At 29.8% G+C, this 20012-nt stretch overlaps 2 protein-coding genes across 3 annotated transcripts in view; one reads left to right on the forward strand and one right to left on the reverse strand.

The window, feature by feature from the left end:
* Positions 1-732: 732 nt before the first annotated feature.
* The window catches only part of qin, a 347449-nt gene continuing 328169 nt past the window's right edge, over positions 733-20012 (forward strand). Inside the window, exons 1-6 of one of the 2 annotated variants that reach the window (XM_014428743.3) lie at positions 733-900; positions 1262-1406; positions 3666-3814; positions 5310-5395; positions 6348-6557; positions 7085-7165. In XM_014428743.3, coding sequence (XP_014284229.1) covers positions 834-900; positions 1262-1406; positions 3666-3814; positions 5310-5395; positions 6348-6557; positions 7085-7165 — 738 coding nt within the window. In that variant the 5' untranslated portion in view covers positions 733-833. Of the gene's footprint in view, positions 901-1261; positions 1407-1493; positions 1611-3665; positions 3815-5309; positions 5396-6347; positions 6558-7084; positions 7166-20012 lie in introns of those variants that run through there. The other variant, XM_014428744.3, reaches the window with a different exon arrangement.
* LOC106685817 (uncharacterized) overlaps positions 10230-20012 on the reverse strand; it is a 101415-nt gene continuing 91632 nt past the window's right edge. The window contains exons 2-4 of the mRNA XM_014428745.2: positions 14009-15333; positions 12471-12722; positions 10230-10641 (exon numbers count right to left, since the gene is read on the reverse strand). Of these exons, the coding sequence (XP_014284231.1) occupies positions 10540-10641; positions 12471-12722; positions 14009-15333 (1679 nt within the window). The 3' untranslated portion in view covers positions 10230-10539. The remainder of the gene's footprint in view (positions 10642-12470; positions 12723-14008; positions 15334-20012) is intronic.

Genomic DNA, 20012 nt, shown 5'->3' on the forward strand with positions numbered 1-20012 from the left:
CGAGGGAATGAAGGCGTTACCTTAGCTTCCTCGAGTCAGAATCGGCACCGCACAGTGTAAAGAACAATGGAATTTTCATATTTAACATCTTGATTAGATTACAAATAATCTCTGAGTTTTCACCCACTCGTAAGCATTTTCACTATTTTAAAGCATTTAGGAAAAACATTTTGTCTATCAATCAAATATAATTATTAGTTTTATAATAATAAACTGGTCCACAACTTTCGCGCCAATGACGAGAATTCCCAAACCTACTTGCACTGTAATTGTTATTTTTATAATTAGATCACTGGTGTTGACTTCCGCTCTCTCAAAAGGGATGAACTAACCAACCAAAGGACACTTTTCAGCTTACACTAACCTGATTCAGTATGATGCAGAATTCATTATGAGTGGGTTTTGATTAGGAACGTAAGTTTTGAACCATTACCTCATTTTTATCTGCGTATACCTTAGCATAAATTTCAGGGATAGGAGACAAATATGCTTATGAATATTATTTTCTTAGACGTCATAACCAAAATTTTGTTACTTCGTTGCCTCTTTTATGTTGTTCTTATTTTGTGGGATCTTTTTTATATAAAATGGCCTTTTAAGATAATCATTTTCGGTGATTTTTAATTAACATAATTTGTTATATGAACAACACATAGATTTTTAGTCCCGAAAGATATAATAGTACATTCGTGAATGTTTGAAATGTTTTATAGTCGATACTTAAATCGATTTATTCTTCTATTAATCTTTTGGGGGTTTGTTTGAATGTTCAGATTTTCTTTGTTAAGATTAACCGGTTAAAGTAATGGTGTATATCGAGTAATTATTCAAATATGGATAAGTTAAAAACAGTTAATTTACCCAATTGTGCGATATGTTCATTGCCCTTTTCATCCAATGGTAAATAAGTTAATAAATTACTGTTGTTTTATTGTTTGTCATAGATTTTGAATTAGATGATGGTATAAATGTTTCTTATTATCAGTTTGTACACATCTTATAAGTTTGAATTAATATAAAAACTTTCTTCTCTTTGATATGTTATTTTGCTTATAAGGTGTTGAGCTGTCATGTATTCAGTGAAATGTATTATTGAATTGAATGAAATGTGAAGTGTTATTTTAATTTACTATAATATAGTATATTTAAATTTAGTATAATTTTTCATTTATAGTTTTTAATTGATTAATGGATTGTTTTAATGCATTATTCTAACTTTCTTTAATATTATGTACAATTTTAATAATTAATTTCAATATAGGATATGCCCGAGATAAAAACGTCAAGCTACCACTCCTCCTTCATTGTGGGCATTCGGCTTGCGAAAGCTGTGTCAGCATTGAGGTTAAAAGCAAAAGGGATCTCCAGTGCAAAATTTGTAACAGCATTTCAACTGTTTCAGCTGAGTAAGTAACATAGTTATTATTAAAAGACGATATGAACAGCTGTATTTTGCTGGAAGGTGTTTCACTTGTTTATTATTGATACCTTTCTTTAATTTGTCTCTCTCTACCAGGTAATTTCTCTATAGGAATTTTAATTAAATGTTGGCTTTCTTTGTTTCTGTATTACATGTCAGATTTGATGATAAGTTAGTTGTGAATAAGAAGGTAATGGATAGTTTTTGTAATTTTTTGTTTTATCTTTTTTCTTCATTTTATTTATTTCATCCTACTTAACTTGAATATTAGCATTGTTTCATTAGTACCATTTATGTGAAATGTTCCATTTAATTTTATAGTATTTTCTAGCTGTGTCTCATGACTGTTATAATAATTAACCTATTATAATCCCCTATAATACACATGATCTCTGAAATGTTATTCATTCATAAAAAAAATTGGTTAATTTTCTTTTTATCATACGCTTCTGTTTTATTTACAAAAATAACTAACTTTCACTCAATTAATAAAATTTATATAGTCAATTAAAATCAATAAATTTTAATCGATTTTAGTCAATTTAAATCGATAAGTTTTTTTTTAATAAATTAGCCCACACAGATGTGTGGTATAAAGTACAGTTCAAAGTCCATCCCTATGTTAGGTTCTTCTTGCGTTCCCATTGCTACCTATGGGTCTATTTGTAGGATAATGTAAAGGCTAAAGCGTTTCTCAATTAACATTCTATCTACCCAAAACAAAAAGTTTTGTATCAGACTGATAGTTTCTGAAAAAGGGCTCTAATTTATTTGATGATGGTTGATAATATGATGATATGATATGATAATGTATTCATGTTAAGCCACACATTTTACAGTCGAGCATTTTTGAAATATTTTACAATTCTTATGCAGTGTTGTATATAGTTCTTATAGTATAATGTTGTAGGTTAGTACACAGTATTTCAAAATGCAAGATAAATTACTTTTTTTTTTTGTCTTGTATTTTAGGAGGTAAAGTACAAACTACAAGATGCATTTCGTGTTTATACAACAAAATTCTAAAAAGTATTTTATATCAAAGTTTCGGCCTTTAGACCATTGTCAAGGAGAAAGTAAAGTGGATCAATTGTAGTTGAGTTATTATCAAAATTATCTCAAACAGTTAAATAAAAATATATATTAAAAAACTAGTATTTTTTTGAGGAGAAAGATAAAAAATACTTCATTAACATAATATACAGAGAATAAAATATTTCAAATATTTTGATATAATATTCTTCAAGAATACATGAATTGTTATCTGATATCCATTGCTTCTAAAAGAATTGACAGTGTTTGTACTTAAAGCACTTTTCATTTAGAATACTTCTGTAACATAATAATAAGGAATATATCAGATATTTAGAAACAAATTTGTCTACGTCGATGTTCTAATATTTGAAGTACTTTTCTTCCAAATTACTTGACATTAGCTAGTAATTCAAATAATTTTCATTCAAAATACCAAAAGTATTTTTAGCCACAACTTTTGCTTAACTCTGTATTAGACAAACTAACACAATAAGTAGCTTTATCCAGAAACAAAGAAGCATTTTGTAGAAAATTTCAGTTGTCTTCAAAATGATGGCTAGTCTTATTCTTGCTGTTAGCCATTTATATATTGTTATATTTAGATGAGTTCTGAAACTGCCTTATGACTTGTGACCTGAACTTACCCTTAATCCAGTCTCTATGTTTCAAAATTTTCTGAAATATATTTGTCTTATTAGTTGTATTGCTTTTAGAAAATATTCATACAATGTAACTTATATTCTGTGAAGAGCTATGAGTGAGAACACTATTCAATAATTGTTTTCATATTTATAAATTGTACCCTATATGTTTTAATTTATTTATTCAGGGAGTCAGTCAGAATGAATAAATGTGTGTATCATCATGTTGTTATATTCATTTTTTGCCAACATTTTGAACCACAATGTAGATTATAATAATGGCTAAACGAAGGAGGTAAGAAAAAAATAATTTGGTACAGGCATGTGCAGCCGCATTTGTTGTGTCACCTTTGATATGCATGCCATTTGTTTCTCATTATCTTTCCATGTATTGAAGAAATTTCAAGTCTAGTTTGGTTTGCTACAGCAAATGAAATATACCATATTAAAGATAGCCATTAACTCATGTATATCATTTAAGTACTTATGTTTTCTGTAGGTTTAAAATCAATTTTTTTATTGATATAAAGTACTTTTTCCTTTTATAACATTAATTGTTATAATTACAGCTTTAATCAAAATGATGTATCCAAAGAATTTCCTGTCAATCACTATCTGGCTGGCTTGTGGTATTTGAAAATAATGCTCAGTTGTTCTGACCTTGATTCTAATATTGGATTTTCAAAACCTAAACGAAAAAGGAAAGCGTTCAGAGCAAGTAAGTCTGTTTATAATTTAATGTTTAACTTTACTTTTGTAGATAGTAATTATTTTTGACTACTGCTGTATGGTATATGGGGATGTCACTGGGGATCTCGATGAACTAACTAAATAGGAGAAACTCAAATGATTAGTGGAAGAAGATTGTTGACCGTATGAAGTAGATTAGAGGAAGATAGTCCGGGTGGTGGTCCATAAAGGTCATATCAAAATAATTGAGTTAAAGAAAACTATTTATTATTAACCAACCTTTCCGCCCCACATAGCAGGGCTTCTTCAGGGCTAAATGAGAAAACAAGATACAAAGATTAATGTTTGTATATCATATCAATGTTTGTATCTTGTTTTCTCATTTAGCCCTGCAAAGTAGGACAAAACGTTGGTTAAAGATAAATAGTTTCCTTTTACATTTTGATACCTTTATTGACTGCCACCAGAACTATCTTTCTCCAATAAAATGATTAGTAAATTGCTGTGTGCATCTCATCTTCGGAATCCCCTGGGACATCTCTGTTTCCCATTTTTATGAGGAGTTGAAGTGGCTATAGTCTTCCTACTGGCATAAATATTTCCTTGCATCCTTCCTTTACCCAGTTATCCAATCCTGTTTTTTTTTTCAGCCAAGACTCCCATTGGAGTCCTATACTGCCTAACCATGGTTGGGGTCAAAGTTCTTTATTTTGTGGGACTGCCTCTCAATGAAAAAAGTCAACACCCCAGGTCAAATTAGTAAGACTGTGTCTTAACCACTGAGCTATGGGCGGCCCATCCAATCCTGTTGTTCATTCCTGCAATTCCCATTCCTGGTCATTGGGCCTATATACAGTGGCTTTTCCTACAATTTTTATGTCATCCTCACTTCATATTTCTCGTAGTACGAAATCCAGTACTACAAGAAATATGGATATTTTTTCAGGCAGCTTTACATTCTCGACTGAGTGGATGGTATTGTCTGGGATGAGGCATTTGCAAGATATTGCCACCAGACATACCTTTATATGTCAAGTCTATAAAATTGTTGAATTCTTGGCTTAAATCTTGCTATTATTATTGTTTTATTGATATTGCCGTTGGCTGGGATAGCAATATCAAACACATATCCACTTTGCATTTTTTGGTCTATAAAACTATGTCAGGTTTGTTATTAACCACGGTGTGGTTTTTAATCACAACAATCCCAATATAATGTTCTGCTTTAGCCTGAAAGTACTTGTTTTGGCACATACTGATAATATAAGGGTCAGCTTTCGTATTATATAATAACACCAGTGCTTGGTGGATAATCTTGGCTTGGCTATTGTGCTTTAGAAGGTATTCTTTACCTGCCAGCGCTTAAGATTCTGATGATATTATTATTATTATTATATTGCATTTATATTTTATGTTTAGAAAATTTTTTAGGTCCTTTGATCGAGATATATTGTTTTCAGTGATTTATTTTTTTTATAAATGTGGTATTGTAATCATTTTTTTTTTTTTTTTCATTTTTTTAGTGTTATGTAATGAATGTGGTGACAACCCTTCTGATTACCATTGCAAGCAGTGCGAGGCACCTTATTGTCAGCAATGTTTCAAACTGGTGAGTATTGGTTTATCATGAACCCTATTTAGTGTTTTATTCCTTACATTTATAATTAATTACTATTTGCACATTTTAAAAGAAAGTTTTTAATGACGTTAGGGTTGTGTTAAGTTTCTATCTCAATCAAATGTTATTTCACACTTACTTTTCAATATTCAGTATTGGTACATAATAAGTTATCCTATGAGTAATGTTTAAGAACAAATAAAATGATACTTATTTAAATTACAATATTTTTTTTTTCATATTTATGAAAGCATGCTCACTTAATTTTCCAGTCTGTGAGTCATATTCGTCAATTTTTTTTACAAATGCATATCAATGTCTTTTACGTTATACAAATGTTGGAAAATCGTTAAATAAGTTGATACTAGTTTTTTCACATTCTCAATAATTCTTGTTTTTCTTCATTACTGTAGGTCTTCTCTTTATTTGTAAGAAAAAATTGTTTGTAATAAAATGATATTTTAAATTATGTATGTGTATAACTGACAAAAAAAAAAGCTACTGTAGTTCCTATTGTATTTGTAACAAACACGCAATCGGAAAGGCATTTCTTTTTTTTATTATTTTATTTTCCTGTTCTTAAGTTATAATTATACAGCTGTTTTGCTTTAGTAGTCGCATATTTACATAAAAAATTTTTTTTGATATTATTTTTAACCAAATTGAAATATTCTACAGATAATACCGTAGACCAGGATTTATTTCTCTACTGAGTTCATCCTACAGACTTTCCCAGAGTTATTCCTGTTGCCATGAAGTAACCCTACTCATTCTACAGTACAATCTATTGAATTTGTCAGATACAAAATTTAAAAAAAAAAAAATGTTGTTAGATATGCCACTGTTAAAGCCAAACAGCGATATGTTCAATTTTGTCTTGAAAATATTGGCTTTTTTAAAGGCTGGTCTAATCATATTCTTATTTTATTTTTATCTTTTCCAGGTTCATGCGTCTGCAAAAGCCTTCAGAAATCATGTCAGGATGTCTTTATTGGATTCATATCTGTGCCTCGATGCTGACTTGTCTATGATGTGTTTGAACCATACTAAACACAAACTTGAATTTTTTTGTATCCCTTGTCATACTGCAGCTTGCTCTCATTGTTTGGTCGAACTGCACAATGGTCATGCTGTTGATAAAATTGAAAACGTGGTATGTATTGTGCAATATGTTTCACAAAAATAAAAAATAAATTCCTTTTATAATTCTGGGGAAAAATCATATTGGTATTGACCGAGAAGAAATAGAGTATTAAAACACCATATTATCTTGTGATATGGTTTCATCCTTTTATCCTCAATGTCGTCGAGTCAATTTAAAACCAGAAAGGGTCTCAGAGGAAAGTTTAGAAAATTTGGTTATTTTTGTTCTAATTATGAATAGAAATTTTTAGACCTCCAATTTTTACCAGAAATATCTAAAAGTATACAAAGAGTATAAAAACGTAAAGAGAATATGAAAATTTGGATGGTTGAACCATTTCCAACGTGGATTGCATCAGGCCCACCATCTCTCTCTCAGTCATTATCAAAAGACATTTCGAGTACTCTAGAAAAATATTTTGTTACTTGTAAAAATATAATTCATACTTTTAAGAGTTGATCCTAATGAACAATTAACATCCAAGTTAACAAATTTTTTTTAATGTTGATATCCCTAATTATTCAATTAAATTTCAGGAATTCGATTTTGAAGAAGAGTTTATTCAACGGTACATGGATGTATCAAACATTGTCACGAGAATGAAGTCGTCTAAAAAGGTAATGAAGTTTTTAAATACTTGGATTTGTACTTTGAAAAATCTTTTCATTAAGTAATTGTTACATGAATGTTTTGTAGTGAATAATGCTAATAAGAAATAAAAATGGTTTATTCTTTAAATTATATTATTTATTTCATTGGTAAATAACAAACACTAATAAGTGTCTAGAAATCCACCATCGCCAAAATAATTGGCGGATGGTAATATTGAGTGCATTTTGATGATTGACGGGTGTTTTGTGATTGGCACCAGAATGACCTGTCTCTCCACTTTCACGATTTTCCTTACCACTTTGGCTGCCAAGTTCAATACAACAATTATATTTACTCAGTTTGATCATGATTTTTTTTAGTTTAGCTTATTTGAAAATTTAATTATCTTTCAAACAAACATCTAAAATATTCAGTTTTCAAATTGTTCAAAAATAACAGTTATCCTTGTGATCATCTGCAAAATCCTTTTAAAAACACCTACAAATTCAAATCATGCTGTAGTCCTTTTTATTTACTTTTTTTTTATGCAGGGAATTAAACTACCTTTCAGGTGTCAATATATGGAATAAAATGTATACTTTTTGAGGTATGCGTAGGTAAAGTTTTCTTTTCTTTATATCTTTTTTCCTGCTATACGAACTATTGAAGGAGGAGAAGTTTCTTAAATGAGGTGCTTATAGTTGACCACAGATTCGATATGAGGAGAAAATGGATGGGGGTGTTGTCAGCAAAGATACACAAATAAACAAAAGTTATTTATTTATCACAATGTTTCAACTTGAATTTCAGGTCTTTATCAAGGGAGAAAAACATGAGATAACCACCTTAAGTTAGAGAAAAATAAAAATTAAATGATAACAAACAGAGGAAGTAGTTATAACAATAAATTATGTAGACAGGCAATACTAATAGATGATAAAATATAATATTGTGGAGGTAGGAAAAAATCTTGAGAAGTTTCTTCAGAATCAATTGTGCTGATATTGCGCTACAGTCTATAGAAAATCATATTTTTTGGCTATAATATGCAGGTTGCCCAATTTGGTGCACAGGAATTTGTGAACAAAACCCTATAAAATATTTCTAATTAACTACTAGGGAACCTTTTGAATATATCTGGATTTTCTCTTTAGGAAGTCTGGTAAGTCAATTCATAAATATTTTTTTGAGGTTAATAAACTTCCAATTGAATGTAATTTATATTAAATTATCATATTATAGTACAACGTACAATGACCACTGTCCCATATTCATGTTCTTTAAACCTCATAATTTTTCATAATTTGAATTTCATATAGGAAAACATGTCACATCTTTACACTATTCTCACTTTTCTACCATTACTTATTTGTGCATTCTTCACTTCTCCTTAGCACAACCATTACTCAACTAGAGTAAAATTATGAGGTTTAAAGTAAATGAATATGGGACAGTGGTCCCAAAACGTTGTACTATAATATGATAATTTAATATAAATTACATTCAATTGGAAGTTTATTAACCTCAAAAAAAAATTTATGTTTTGAATATATATTTGAATGTTTAGGTGAAAGTTCTTCCTATGGAGCTTTTTAATAAAAACTCCTTTATTGATTTTTATAACATTTTGGGGTCTTTACCACCTCACTCAGGTTATCTAATCCCTGTAATTACGCCATTCTATTAGACATTATGTTAATAACTCTTTAACAACTATAAAAGTGTTTAGACAATATTACCTTATTGTTGACTAAAGCCATTTCATAATTACGATTGTCAACCTGAGTAATGATTCATTTATATATTATTATTATTATTATTTTTTTTTTTTAAAGACAGATTACATTTCATCTCTCTTCATAGCTTTTCTAATATTCTGACATTCTGTACGAGCTCTATGGACTTTATTACCAAAAACTTATATGCTGCTTTGTTACCTCCTGTTGTAATGTATAAAAATAAATAAATGTGTTTTTATTAAAAACCTACATTGAAAGAACTTCCTCCTAAAAATTCAAAATATACCTATAAAAATAAAGTCCATCCATCCAAGGATGTTTTAAGTTTTTTTCGTTTAAGGGTTTGAGGTAGCGATTTCAAAACATTCTATATACTCCCTCTATCTTCATAAATGGCCAAAACATGGAGGTATTAAATTTCTAATTGGTTGACATTTTGGAATAGTTCTTTTTTTTTTTTTTTAGGGAATAGAATTATTCTTCAAATGTCTAAAAAAATACAATATTTATAATGAGGTGTAAATAGTTAATAGATTGATATGAGAAGAAGTTAGTCTGGAGTACGGTCAGTAAAGATATACAAATAAATAAAAGTTATTTATTAATAAATAAGTTTTGTTTATTTGTGTATCTTTGCTGACTGTACCCTGACCGTCTTCTCTAATACAATATTTACTATAAAATTTATATTTTTGGAGTTATGAGTAAATAAAGTTTCCTTCCTAACTTTTCCCTGTTTTTTATTTATTTATTTTTTTGTGTACGATAAGTTTGTGTGCTACAATATATAGTAAAACACATTATTTGGCTCTTAAAAAAAAAGTTGGTTTACTTGTTCTTGAAATAATCATGCCACCGACAGATTGAAATGCATTTTTTGGTCTCAGGTGGTCTTAAAACACATAATCTGTTGAACACTGGACGTAAAAAATTATATCAGATTTCAGTATTCTCCTTAGCTTTTTTCTGAAAATATGTGATGTTTGGATAATTTCATTTCCATTTGTAATATAAATAACTTAGTTATTTTATTTCACCTTAGGATAATTAATTGAAACACTTAAATAGATCTATATTTATTTTACAAGCTTTATAATACAGCAATAAAAATATCTAAAAAACATCTTTTTATAAATACAAAACATTCTATAAATCTTAATTCTTTCTTTTTACGTAATGACCAAAATAATGTTGTTATAAATGGCTTAAATAATATAATACTAGTAGGCATATTTTCATAATCAATGCCATCTAAATAGGAAAAATATTAAGAATGAGAATATAATACAAATTTATCTTAATATAAATTTTCCTCAAAAAAAATGGCTTTTATAGTCATATTTATGGGCACTCAAATTTTATATACTCAATTTGAGCAAATATTTGTATTGCTTACTTAATTGTATCTTTAAATAATTTATTTATAAAAAATAAGTATTTGAGGAATTTTAATGACTAGCTTATATCTATTTCGAGCCTCACAGTGGGTGGTCCCGTTGTGTTTGTTAAAAAACCTTTTGTGACCTAATAAACTTCTCACAGATTTATTTTTATTAGCAAAACTATAAATATCCTTTAAGGTTCCTCTCTGTTCACAAAGTTACTTGATTTAGGAGACTCTCAAGATTTGTCGTCATGCCTGGTTGTAGCTTATTTTAATTTTATCCTGTCGATCTTACTTTATTCTTGGATACCAAATCAATTGAGTACGGTGGTTCAAACTCTTCATCATTGTTGCTTACTTCTTCTGTTTTATTTTTGTTCTAGAGAAAAAAATATATAAATTAAAATTACATTAAATAAAAATTAAAAAACATTTGTTTTATGTTTAGCCTGAGAGCCCTTGCCGAAAAATCAACATATCGACTGATGAAAATTGATACCACTTTTTTAAATCTTTATTGTATTGCAAATAAAGAAATGAGAGTCTGCCAATCAGATGCTTGTTACCTGCTACTAGGGATGGGATTTCGATATCGATATTTTATTTTTAAGCTCTCCATAACATTTTCTACTCTTTATACAAAATATCTATAAGAAAAAGTTATGGGAATGTTTTTATGTTGAGAATGGTGATATTTGAATTCAATATTATTTGGTAATATCCATAATTTAAATTTGATAATATTGGAGTTTTTCATATTTTTTTCTAAAAACAATTTATCCAATTATATTTAATTCATATTTGTTATGTTTATGTTATGGTTTTCATGGTGTTGCTTTGCTTCACCATTATTATGAAATTTTTATATATTTTGAATAGGTATGACAAAATAAGTCTTCCTATAATATGCTATATTATCATTTTATCACTATTATTGCTTTAATATGTTAAATTTTTGATATTTTAGTGCTAACAATATTTTTGTTAAAAAAATTGATATCCCATCCCTACCTGCCACCTGCAAAAATGGTAGTCATTTCGAAGATATAAAAAATTCAGTTTTGAGTAGTATTAAGTAGCAAAAAATGTTTGATATTGATATCAGAAAATGGTTCTGTTTTTACCTCAACTATAAAAGGTATACAGTAAATGTCATTGAAAAATAAATTGAAGTATTTAGTATGCATGCCCACTGAAGTTAATTTTATTGAAAATTTTAAAAATGGCCATAACTTGAACATGAGCCCACTAATAATCCAGAACTTGGGGATATGTGTAGTTTGTTGAAAGTTGTGTGATGCGCTGCACCTGACTTTTTTTTTAACCCAAGAACCTGTCATGCAAAATTGATTTGATACTATCAGGCTACACCTTTTTAGAGAACTACATCATTACCAGTTACCCCCCCCCTCTCCCAAAAAAAAAAATAAATAAATACTATATCTGTATATTTATCATTTGGGCTGGCTGGGCACATTGTGTACAATGTTTATACGTCCAAATCTAGTTGGTAAAGTATGAATTAAAACATATTTAACAATTTGATGAGGAACTCTATAGAATATATTGTGAATTACAAGCAAAGTATGAAAGTCTTTCATGTTACGCTTATGTATATTACATATTTACTGAATAATGATTTCATATATGTGCCTGTTTTGTGTTACCATATCTTCTTTATGCATTTGTCCAAACTGGTTTTGTCTAAATAATGAATTTATTACTATGGATTTTAGGTTTAATGATTGAGATTTTTCTTGGATCCCATAGTATTTTATTTTTATTAATTATTCAGGGAGGGAGTTGAGCCATCACCTTAGCAACATCATGTCTGTAGTGGTTGACTTTTATTTTGTGGTGGTCCCATGGAATGAAAACTTGACCCTCCCTCCTTTGTTAGAATTGGTGATTGCCTTTAGTATAACCCTCCTGCATGTCAGGAATAACCAGATAGGAGGAATATATATCTAAAACAAAACAGGTACTGGGCCTTAAAGAGGAACCCATTTTTAGATGCAGGGTGAGTCACAGGAGGACATCCCTATTCCAAGGTCAATACACAGCTGATCTAATAGAATAAATAGTTACCACAGCTGGATATGAGCTAGAGTCCGGGAGATAGAAGCAGATCTTTCTTACTGATCTGCTCCGTTCCTTGTCTAGTCATTACATAACTCAAAATAATTATTTTATCTCAATAAAACCAACCTTCTCTTCTATTTCCTTAAATTTCTGAGTCAGGTAACGATCCACTAAAGGTCCCGCATAATCCTCTGGAAAACTTGGTTTCTGCGGCAGAATGAACTTATACAATCGCTCATTGAGAACATAAAGCTGGGCTGTTGATGCACATTTCACATTAAACCACCAATCGCATGTGAGGGCTACCTGTGAAAATATTGTTCCGTTGGGGCAGAGAAAGGAAGCTTGGCCTCCATTGAGATCACAATAGTGCCAGACCTGAAAAATAATTCTTTTAATCTTAATGTAAAAAGAGACATTATCAGTATGGTTTCATTTTATAATTTTGGTGTATTTGCTATAAAAGTGTATTTTATATATTTTTTGCTGATGTTTCAACCCATAAGGTAGGTTTTCATCAGGGCTATTTAGTTGGAGATGTTAACAAACTGTATTTTGACTAAATGTTTGCTAGTTATATACTTGTTGGTTTGTTAAATTAATTATAATTTTGTTCTTTTATTACTGAATATGTTTATTGGAAGATAATTAGTTGACCCTTTGTAATTAACTTAAGAAGATAGTTCAGGTAGAGGTAAGAAAACATTGTTCAGAATAGTAAGCAAACTATTTATTATATACCAGTATTTCGCACCCCACTTTACAAGGTTTCATAGGACTAAAAAATATTGTAAACCATGGTTATACTATAAAATACTGTAAATTTTTTTTTTTTATATATATAATTTTCATATTATAGTCCCAACATAGTTTATAATATATTTTCATGTTTTCATGTAGTCCTACCCTGGTTAACAATAGTTTTTATTTTTTGAATCTTGTTTTTTAACCGTGATGAAGCTCTGCATAAAATGTAAAAGGTTATTTTACAATTTAAAATTAATGGAATCACTACAACGCAGGTTCTTTAGAGTGAAAGACAAAATTGCACATTACATCATTGGTCTAATATTCTAGAATGATATTACTTTCACTTGGGTTGTAAATGTTAATCCTGAACTTTGTAAATTAGTTCAACTTTGTCAGATAATCTTTTCATAAAAGCTTTTGTATCTCAAAAATTGATTTGTGAGTTAGTGACTTATAACTTTATCTTATATTTATTTTTAAAATAATCTGTCAGTGTTATTTTGAAAAAAAAAAAAGTATCAAAAATAAGTTTTTACCTGGTATCTGGGTTAAAAATTACCTTCATTTTAGATGCAATTGTTGATCCTAAATGTTGTAAATTTGTCCGTGAATCGCTTCATAAAAGTTTTTGTATCTCAAAAATCATGTTGTGAATTAGTAACTTATATTTATTTTAAAATAATCTGTCAATATTTGTATGAAAAAATATCTAAAATAAGTTTTTACCTGACGTCTGGTTTAATTTGGTGGTAATTCTTAATCCCTAACTTTGTAAATTTGTCAGAGAATCTCTTTAAAATACTTATGTATCTTGAAAATTGTTTTATGAGTTGGTGACCCACAACTTTTACTTATATTTATTTAAAAATAATCTGTCTATGTTAGTTTGAAAAATATCAAAAATAAGTTTTTACCTGACATCTGGTTTCTGGATCTCCAAAAAATCCTTTGTACCTTTGGTCTTTGCAGCTGAAATGTGTTTCTGGTATTTCGTCATATGCCGGGTAGTCAACTCCTGGTTTTCCAGGTGTGCTTCCTCTATCGTCTTTTGGAACATGTACTGGCGATAACCTTGAATGGGGATCTTTTACTCTCACTTCATTTGGATTCGGAAAGTTCTTTATTATAGTCTTTGCTGAATGAGGAAGAGAGTGGGCAGCTTGTAATATTCTTAATATTTTTGACAAGGTTTTTATACTTGAATCCAGATTTTCAGTTGTGATTTTGTCTGGTAGAGATTTACTTAGGGAAACTCCTCCACGAAGGATGTCATTAATATTTCTATCTATCACTTCTGGCTCATCGTCCTCAACTTTATCTTCGTAATATGATTGGTATGGATTATATTGTTCTGGATCGGCAACATATGTAGCATGATATTTAGCTGCTGGAGAAGGTGTTGTAGGCATTGGGTCTACTTCCAGCTCTTGGCTTTGAGTGATTGTAAATGTTGTCTGACCATCTTTCGCAGCTTGAAGTTTATACCCTGATAAAGGTTTGCTGCTTGTATATTCTGCTATATGCGAAGCTAGCTTTACCTGTCCTGGAGGTATCTTTTGAACATATTGTATACTTGGTTTCTGTAAATATGGTGCATCATCTTCCTTTATTGAATATTGTTGTTCAACAGGTTTTGTTATATATTGAGGAACTTGTGCTTGAGTGCCTGTTTCGTAATCTGAATCTTTTGTATAGTGTAAGATTGGTTCGGCATACTTTGTAACATATTGCTGCACTTCAGGTTTTGCAAATTGTATAACTTCGTCCGCTGAAGGCTTCCTGTACTGCTCAACTGGCGTCTCTTGTTGATGTTCGTATTCAGCTTCTTGTTCAGCTATTTGAGGCTTCAAGTACTGAAAGGTTGCAGGAAACTTTTGATATTGCACTGCGTTATCTTGTGAGTTTTGAACTGGCACGTAGTACTTAAGTTCTTGAGGATAGTTTGGATTGAACCTTGGTTGAGGTCTCTGATTTCCAAGTTTTGACATTGTTAGATAATTTTGGGTTATCATTCTGGTGAGCGATGATGGCTGCTGTATGTACCTCGGAGGAATTGGTTGCCTATATTGGGGAACTGCTAGGTATGGTACAGCCATAACTGCTCTGTAAGGTTGGTTCTGCCCTTGGCTTAGGTAATACGTCATGTACGGTATTAGCCTTCTGTTTCTTTCTTTAGCTGGTAAGTCGCCCAAAGTGGCATTGTTAGTTGCTGTCGTTCCCAGAACTCCTATAAACAAACCTGAAACAAAGTAAGTTTTGGTTTTTATATCATATTGTGGATCATTGTGTTATTTGATGAGTAAATTGAAGCGTTTGTATCTATAATTATTTTAAGTAATAAATAATTAAACATAAATGTCCACTTAAAGATAATTTGCAGTTTGTATTCTTGTATTAGACACCCTTATTTCTCAATATATAGATTTTCATTTTATTTGCGTAGATATACCAGTTAACAAAAATGCATATGAAAGATAATTAATTTATCATTTGTAATTAATGAAGGAAGATGGGCCGTGTGGGGACAAACAAGGTAGCTAAAAATAGTACAAAAACTATGTATTAGAAATGTTTAGCCCCACTTTAGAGTTTCATGAGGTTTAAAAAAAATCACATCAGGGATGTGTGCATCATATAACTTTCACTTATAAATCTACTAGTGTCTCCAAGGTTTATGTAGATTGGTGGACTTGTGTTAAAGTTCGAAAAAAAAATTAAGACCAAAGAAGGCCCATATTGCAAGCAAAAAACTTTTATTTTTCTGTTGCTATAAGAATTTGTATTTTAGGGTTCCTTGTGGTGGTTATAACAAATATAAATTTTATATTTAAGAAAGTACAACAGTTTAACAAAAGATAGCAAAGCTGTTCAAGCTATCTGGCAAAATGAGATCGTATCAGCTTTACCATTCCAATTGGATGAATTTTATTTTCCCTTTTTTTTCTCCTTTACTTATTCATAATGTTTTGTATTAATATCTTACTACTTTTAATTTTTGTGCTAGGCTGAGTATAATCATACGCATGCACACTCACCCCCTCACGCTCATGCATGCGTGCACGTACACACACAAACTAGTTTCACGAGACTAGGTTTTTTGGACTCAGGGGACCTCAAAACATTTATTCCATCGAAAATTCGAATCCAATTATGTTCACTATCGCAATACTTTCCCTTCCTATTTATTACATATATAGGTAAATGAAACTAACAAGGTACAAAAAAACTAAAAAATATTGTAAACTAGAGTAGGACTATAAGGTGACATGAAAAATATATTGTAAACTATGGTAGGACTAAAAGATTATGTACAAAATTATATAAAAAAATAATTGAAACTTTTTTTTTGCCCTTTCGTCGGTCCAAGACTCTCATTGGAGTCCTATACAGCCTTTTGATATACAGGGGGTTATATTCAGGTGACGAACCTATTCTAACCATGGTGTGGAGTCTAGTTTTTCATTTTGTGGGACCACCACTCAATGAAAAAAGTCAACACCCCAGGTCGGAAGTAATTGAAATTACTTTTCGCAACATTTTTTATAGCCTCCATAGTTTAAAATATATTTTCGTGACATATTATAGTCTTATTCTGGTTTATATTTTTTTATTTCTTTTTTTTTTGACCTGATGAAGGCCTGTAAAGTAGGGTGAAAGATTGGTGTTCAATAAAAAACATATCCTGATGAAACCCAGCAAATTGGGGGGGGGGGTGAAACATTATGAAATAAATATTTTTTGTACTACTTTGAGCTCCTTTTTTTAGCCATCGCCGAGCACATCTTTCTTCACTAAAATAAACTACAAGATAACTCATAGTAGGAGTGTTCTGGATCATAACACATTTTTTTTTAAAGAAGCATTCTGGCTTTGTATCCTAATGAGCTTGATAATGATCATTATTGAATCATTTCTTATAACCTTAATATTCGTAATGCATATAAGTATTAGGTTTTAAAATAAGTGTCATTGGGATATTGGAGCGAGGATCCCAGGGCACATGGTTGAATCGTTATGGATTTGATTTCCATCTAGGTTATTTATTATTTATTTTATGGCAGCCTGATGAAATGAATCTTGATATTATCGCTCCTAAAAGTATACTCTGTTGTTCTCAAATCACTTTTTCTGAGAGAAATTGGTCAAGAATCAAAATACAAGTGTCTGAGCTTAATGTCTAATGGTTGTTGACATTTGAATATAAGTTGCAAGCCTTCTTCAAAGGGCCAAGATCATGTAAGTTTTGGATTCCTATTTTTGTGGAGCGATGAAGACTATGTAAATCCATTTTGATTTACAGGATATTAAATTAAAAAAATTAAAATCTATACTGCTACAATCCATGAAGGGTTAAGGTTAAGGGTGCAGTACTTTGTAAGGAAGTACTGTTACTAGAACGATGGTTGTACAAGGAGGTAATTTGGTCAGAATCACGATCGACTGCCAGATTTTTACCCTATTGAGGGTACCAGATTTGTGAGGCTGGGTGAACGGGGCCCCCCCCGGAGGGCTTTAGAACCCACAGGGTTGACTCTCGGCTATAGTGTAACAGAAAACAATTTTTTTATATGATATTACTATTATATTTTTATTTGAGTTGTAAATATTTGTAATTTTAATTTTAATAAATCGTTTTTTTTTTTTTAATATAATTCTTATTTTATCATTTTCAGGTGAGTGAACTTTTTAATTAGTGAGTGTTTGGCTTACTATAAATGTCTGGTATGAATGTTCATCTATTGAGCAGGTAATATTTTTAATTGTTCATCTTTTTTTGTGTCAATTTTACTTTTTTAAATATGAGAAATGAATTTTCAAATACATTGAAATGTTTCAATTAGGAATAATCATTTAATTAAAATTTTGTAGAAAGTGAAAATTAACTATTACTAAAGGTAGCTTTATTTCAAAATAATTATTAATGAATAATAATATGGAAACTTAATTACAATAAACTTAGTATTCACTTTAGTAACTTCAAAGCCTTGTTTTTTTTTTTTTATTCAAAAATCATAACTGAATTTTATTGACACACCTTTTGTAACAGGTGTCTATAAAATTTAGTTATGATTTTTGAATAAAAAAAACAAGGCTTTGAAGTTACTAAAGTGAATACTAAGTTTATTGTAATTAAGTTTCCATATTATTATTCATTAATAATTATTTTGAAATATTTACCTATTGCTTACAATTTTTTCTATATTTTTGCACTTAAGTATTTTATAATTGTTATGCCCTTATTCTGTGCCTTGTGGAATATGGTGTTAAAAAATATATAAAAAGGTACAGATATTAAATCGTATTTATGTACGTGAACGTAATATCTTAACTGTTGTAATAACATCCATGGAAAAACAGTAATTATCGAGTTCTTTCATATTTTATATTCATCCATTGTTTATTATTATTAACAATTATTTTTTCCCCTTAAAAAATTAAAGGTATGTACTTATAAATTTTGATTGATTTTTTAAAAATATTTTGTTATGAAAATTTGTATAAAAAGGTTTCTTGAGGTGTGGATAACAATTATCAACTTTCTGCCTGGATACAACAGTTTATATAATATATAATAAATACAGTATATTAATATTACATAATATTATGATGTATATTTTATATGTTATTTAAAATGTAACAAAGACATGTAGTGTGGAGTGGTATGGGAAGAGATCAGGTGTTCTGGTGCTATTTCTGTTTTCCCAGTCTGTCTTAGCCCGGTGTGCGAAAACGTTTTCTTCTGTTTGTTTTGTTTTATCCACTATCTATCACCAATGCCTATGAGATATGGTTGTTTGTTTCAAATAAAAAATCAATGGTACTTTAGAAATTTTTGACTGATTATAAATTCGGTATTTAAATATTGTTAGACTATTTGAATGAAGATAACAACTAGCTAATATCAAAGAGCACTTTATTATATATCGATATTATTCGAAGTCGTTGGATCCGTTTTTGAGAAAATAGATTGAGGTCGTACTGCTGTTAAGTCAATTTTATCGAAAAAAAGATTTTATAACATCCCAGGCCTATGTCCGCCTTAAATATTTAATTTCAGTTTCTTGCGACTTTTCGTTTTTGAGTTAAGTTGTTACGATAAACGTAAACCATTTCCCGATAATTACTAGAATTCAGGGGATCTCAAAATGTTAATTTCGTCAAAAACTCGAATTCAAAAATTTTCACGATCACAATACTCCCTACTATACATTACTATATATTCCGTGTTTAGTTAAGCGAAAGTAAAAATGATGAAATAAAATAGTGTAGGTGTTATGTGAAATTCAACATTCAATTTTTAAGTAATCTCGTTATATTTATAATTATTAAGTTAAAATTATTAATTGTTAATCTAAGTAATCTCGGTAATGCTCTGAACACTCCAGTAATCCGAACTTGTGTAAAAAAAAAGTTACTTTTTTGTTGAAAACTCAGCAGGCCATGACATATTGATTTTAAAGTACACATGTGTAACGGAAATTTTCGACAACGGATAACTTTTCGATCTATAGGCAAGTTATTGTAATCACCGTGAAAATCGTAAGTGGAAATTTTTGTATAGTTTCTATATCAGTTAATCTAATTCCTATGGAAGGGTTCCTATGAAATAAATCATTTGATTATGTAAAACTAATTTAATTATTAGTAGAAATATTTATAATACAAATTTTGTCGGTGAACTCATTTTTTCTAAAATCCATACAAAGAGTATTTTTATTTTTATTCATACTTTTCCCCACTTCTAAATGTTTTATAATTTTAACAAATGAAATTATCACTTAGCATTACTGAGGATGTAAAAGAAAACAACAATTGCAGTGGCCCAGAATACGGGTAGTGACCAACGAGGTTATAAGCCTCACAGCACCTTATGGAAGGTTAATGGAAAGAGAGAGTGATCATTCCCCTAATACTCTC

Source organism: Halyomorpha halys, unplaced genomic scaffold, assembly GCF_000696795.3.
Source record: "Halyomorpha halys isolate HHAL.00 unplaced genomic scaffold, Hhal_1.1 Scaffold746.1, whole genome shotgun sequence".
Classification (NCBI taxonomy): Eukaryota; Metazoa; Arthropoda; class Insecta; order Hemiptera; family Pentatomidae; genus Halyomorpha; species Halyomorpha halys.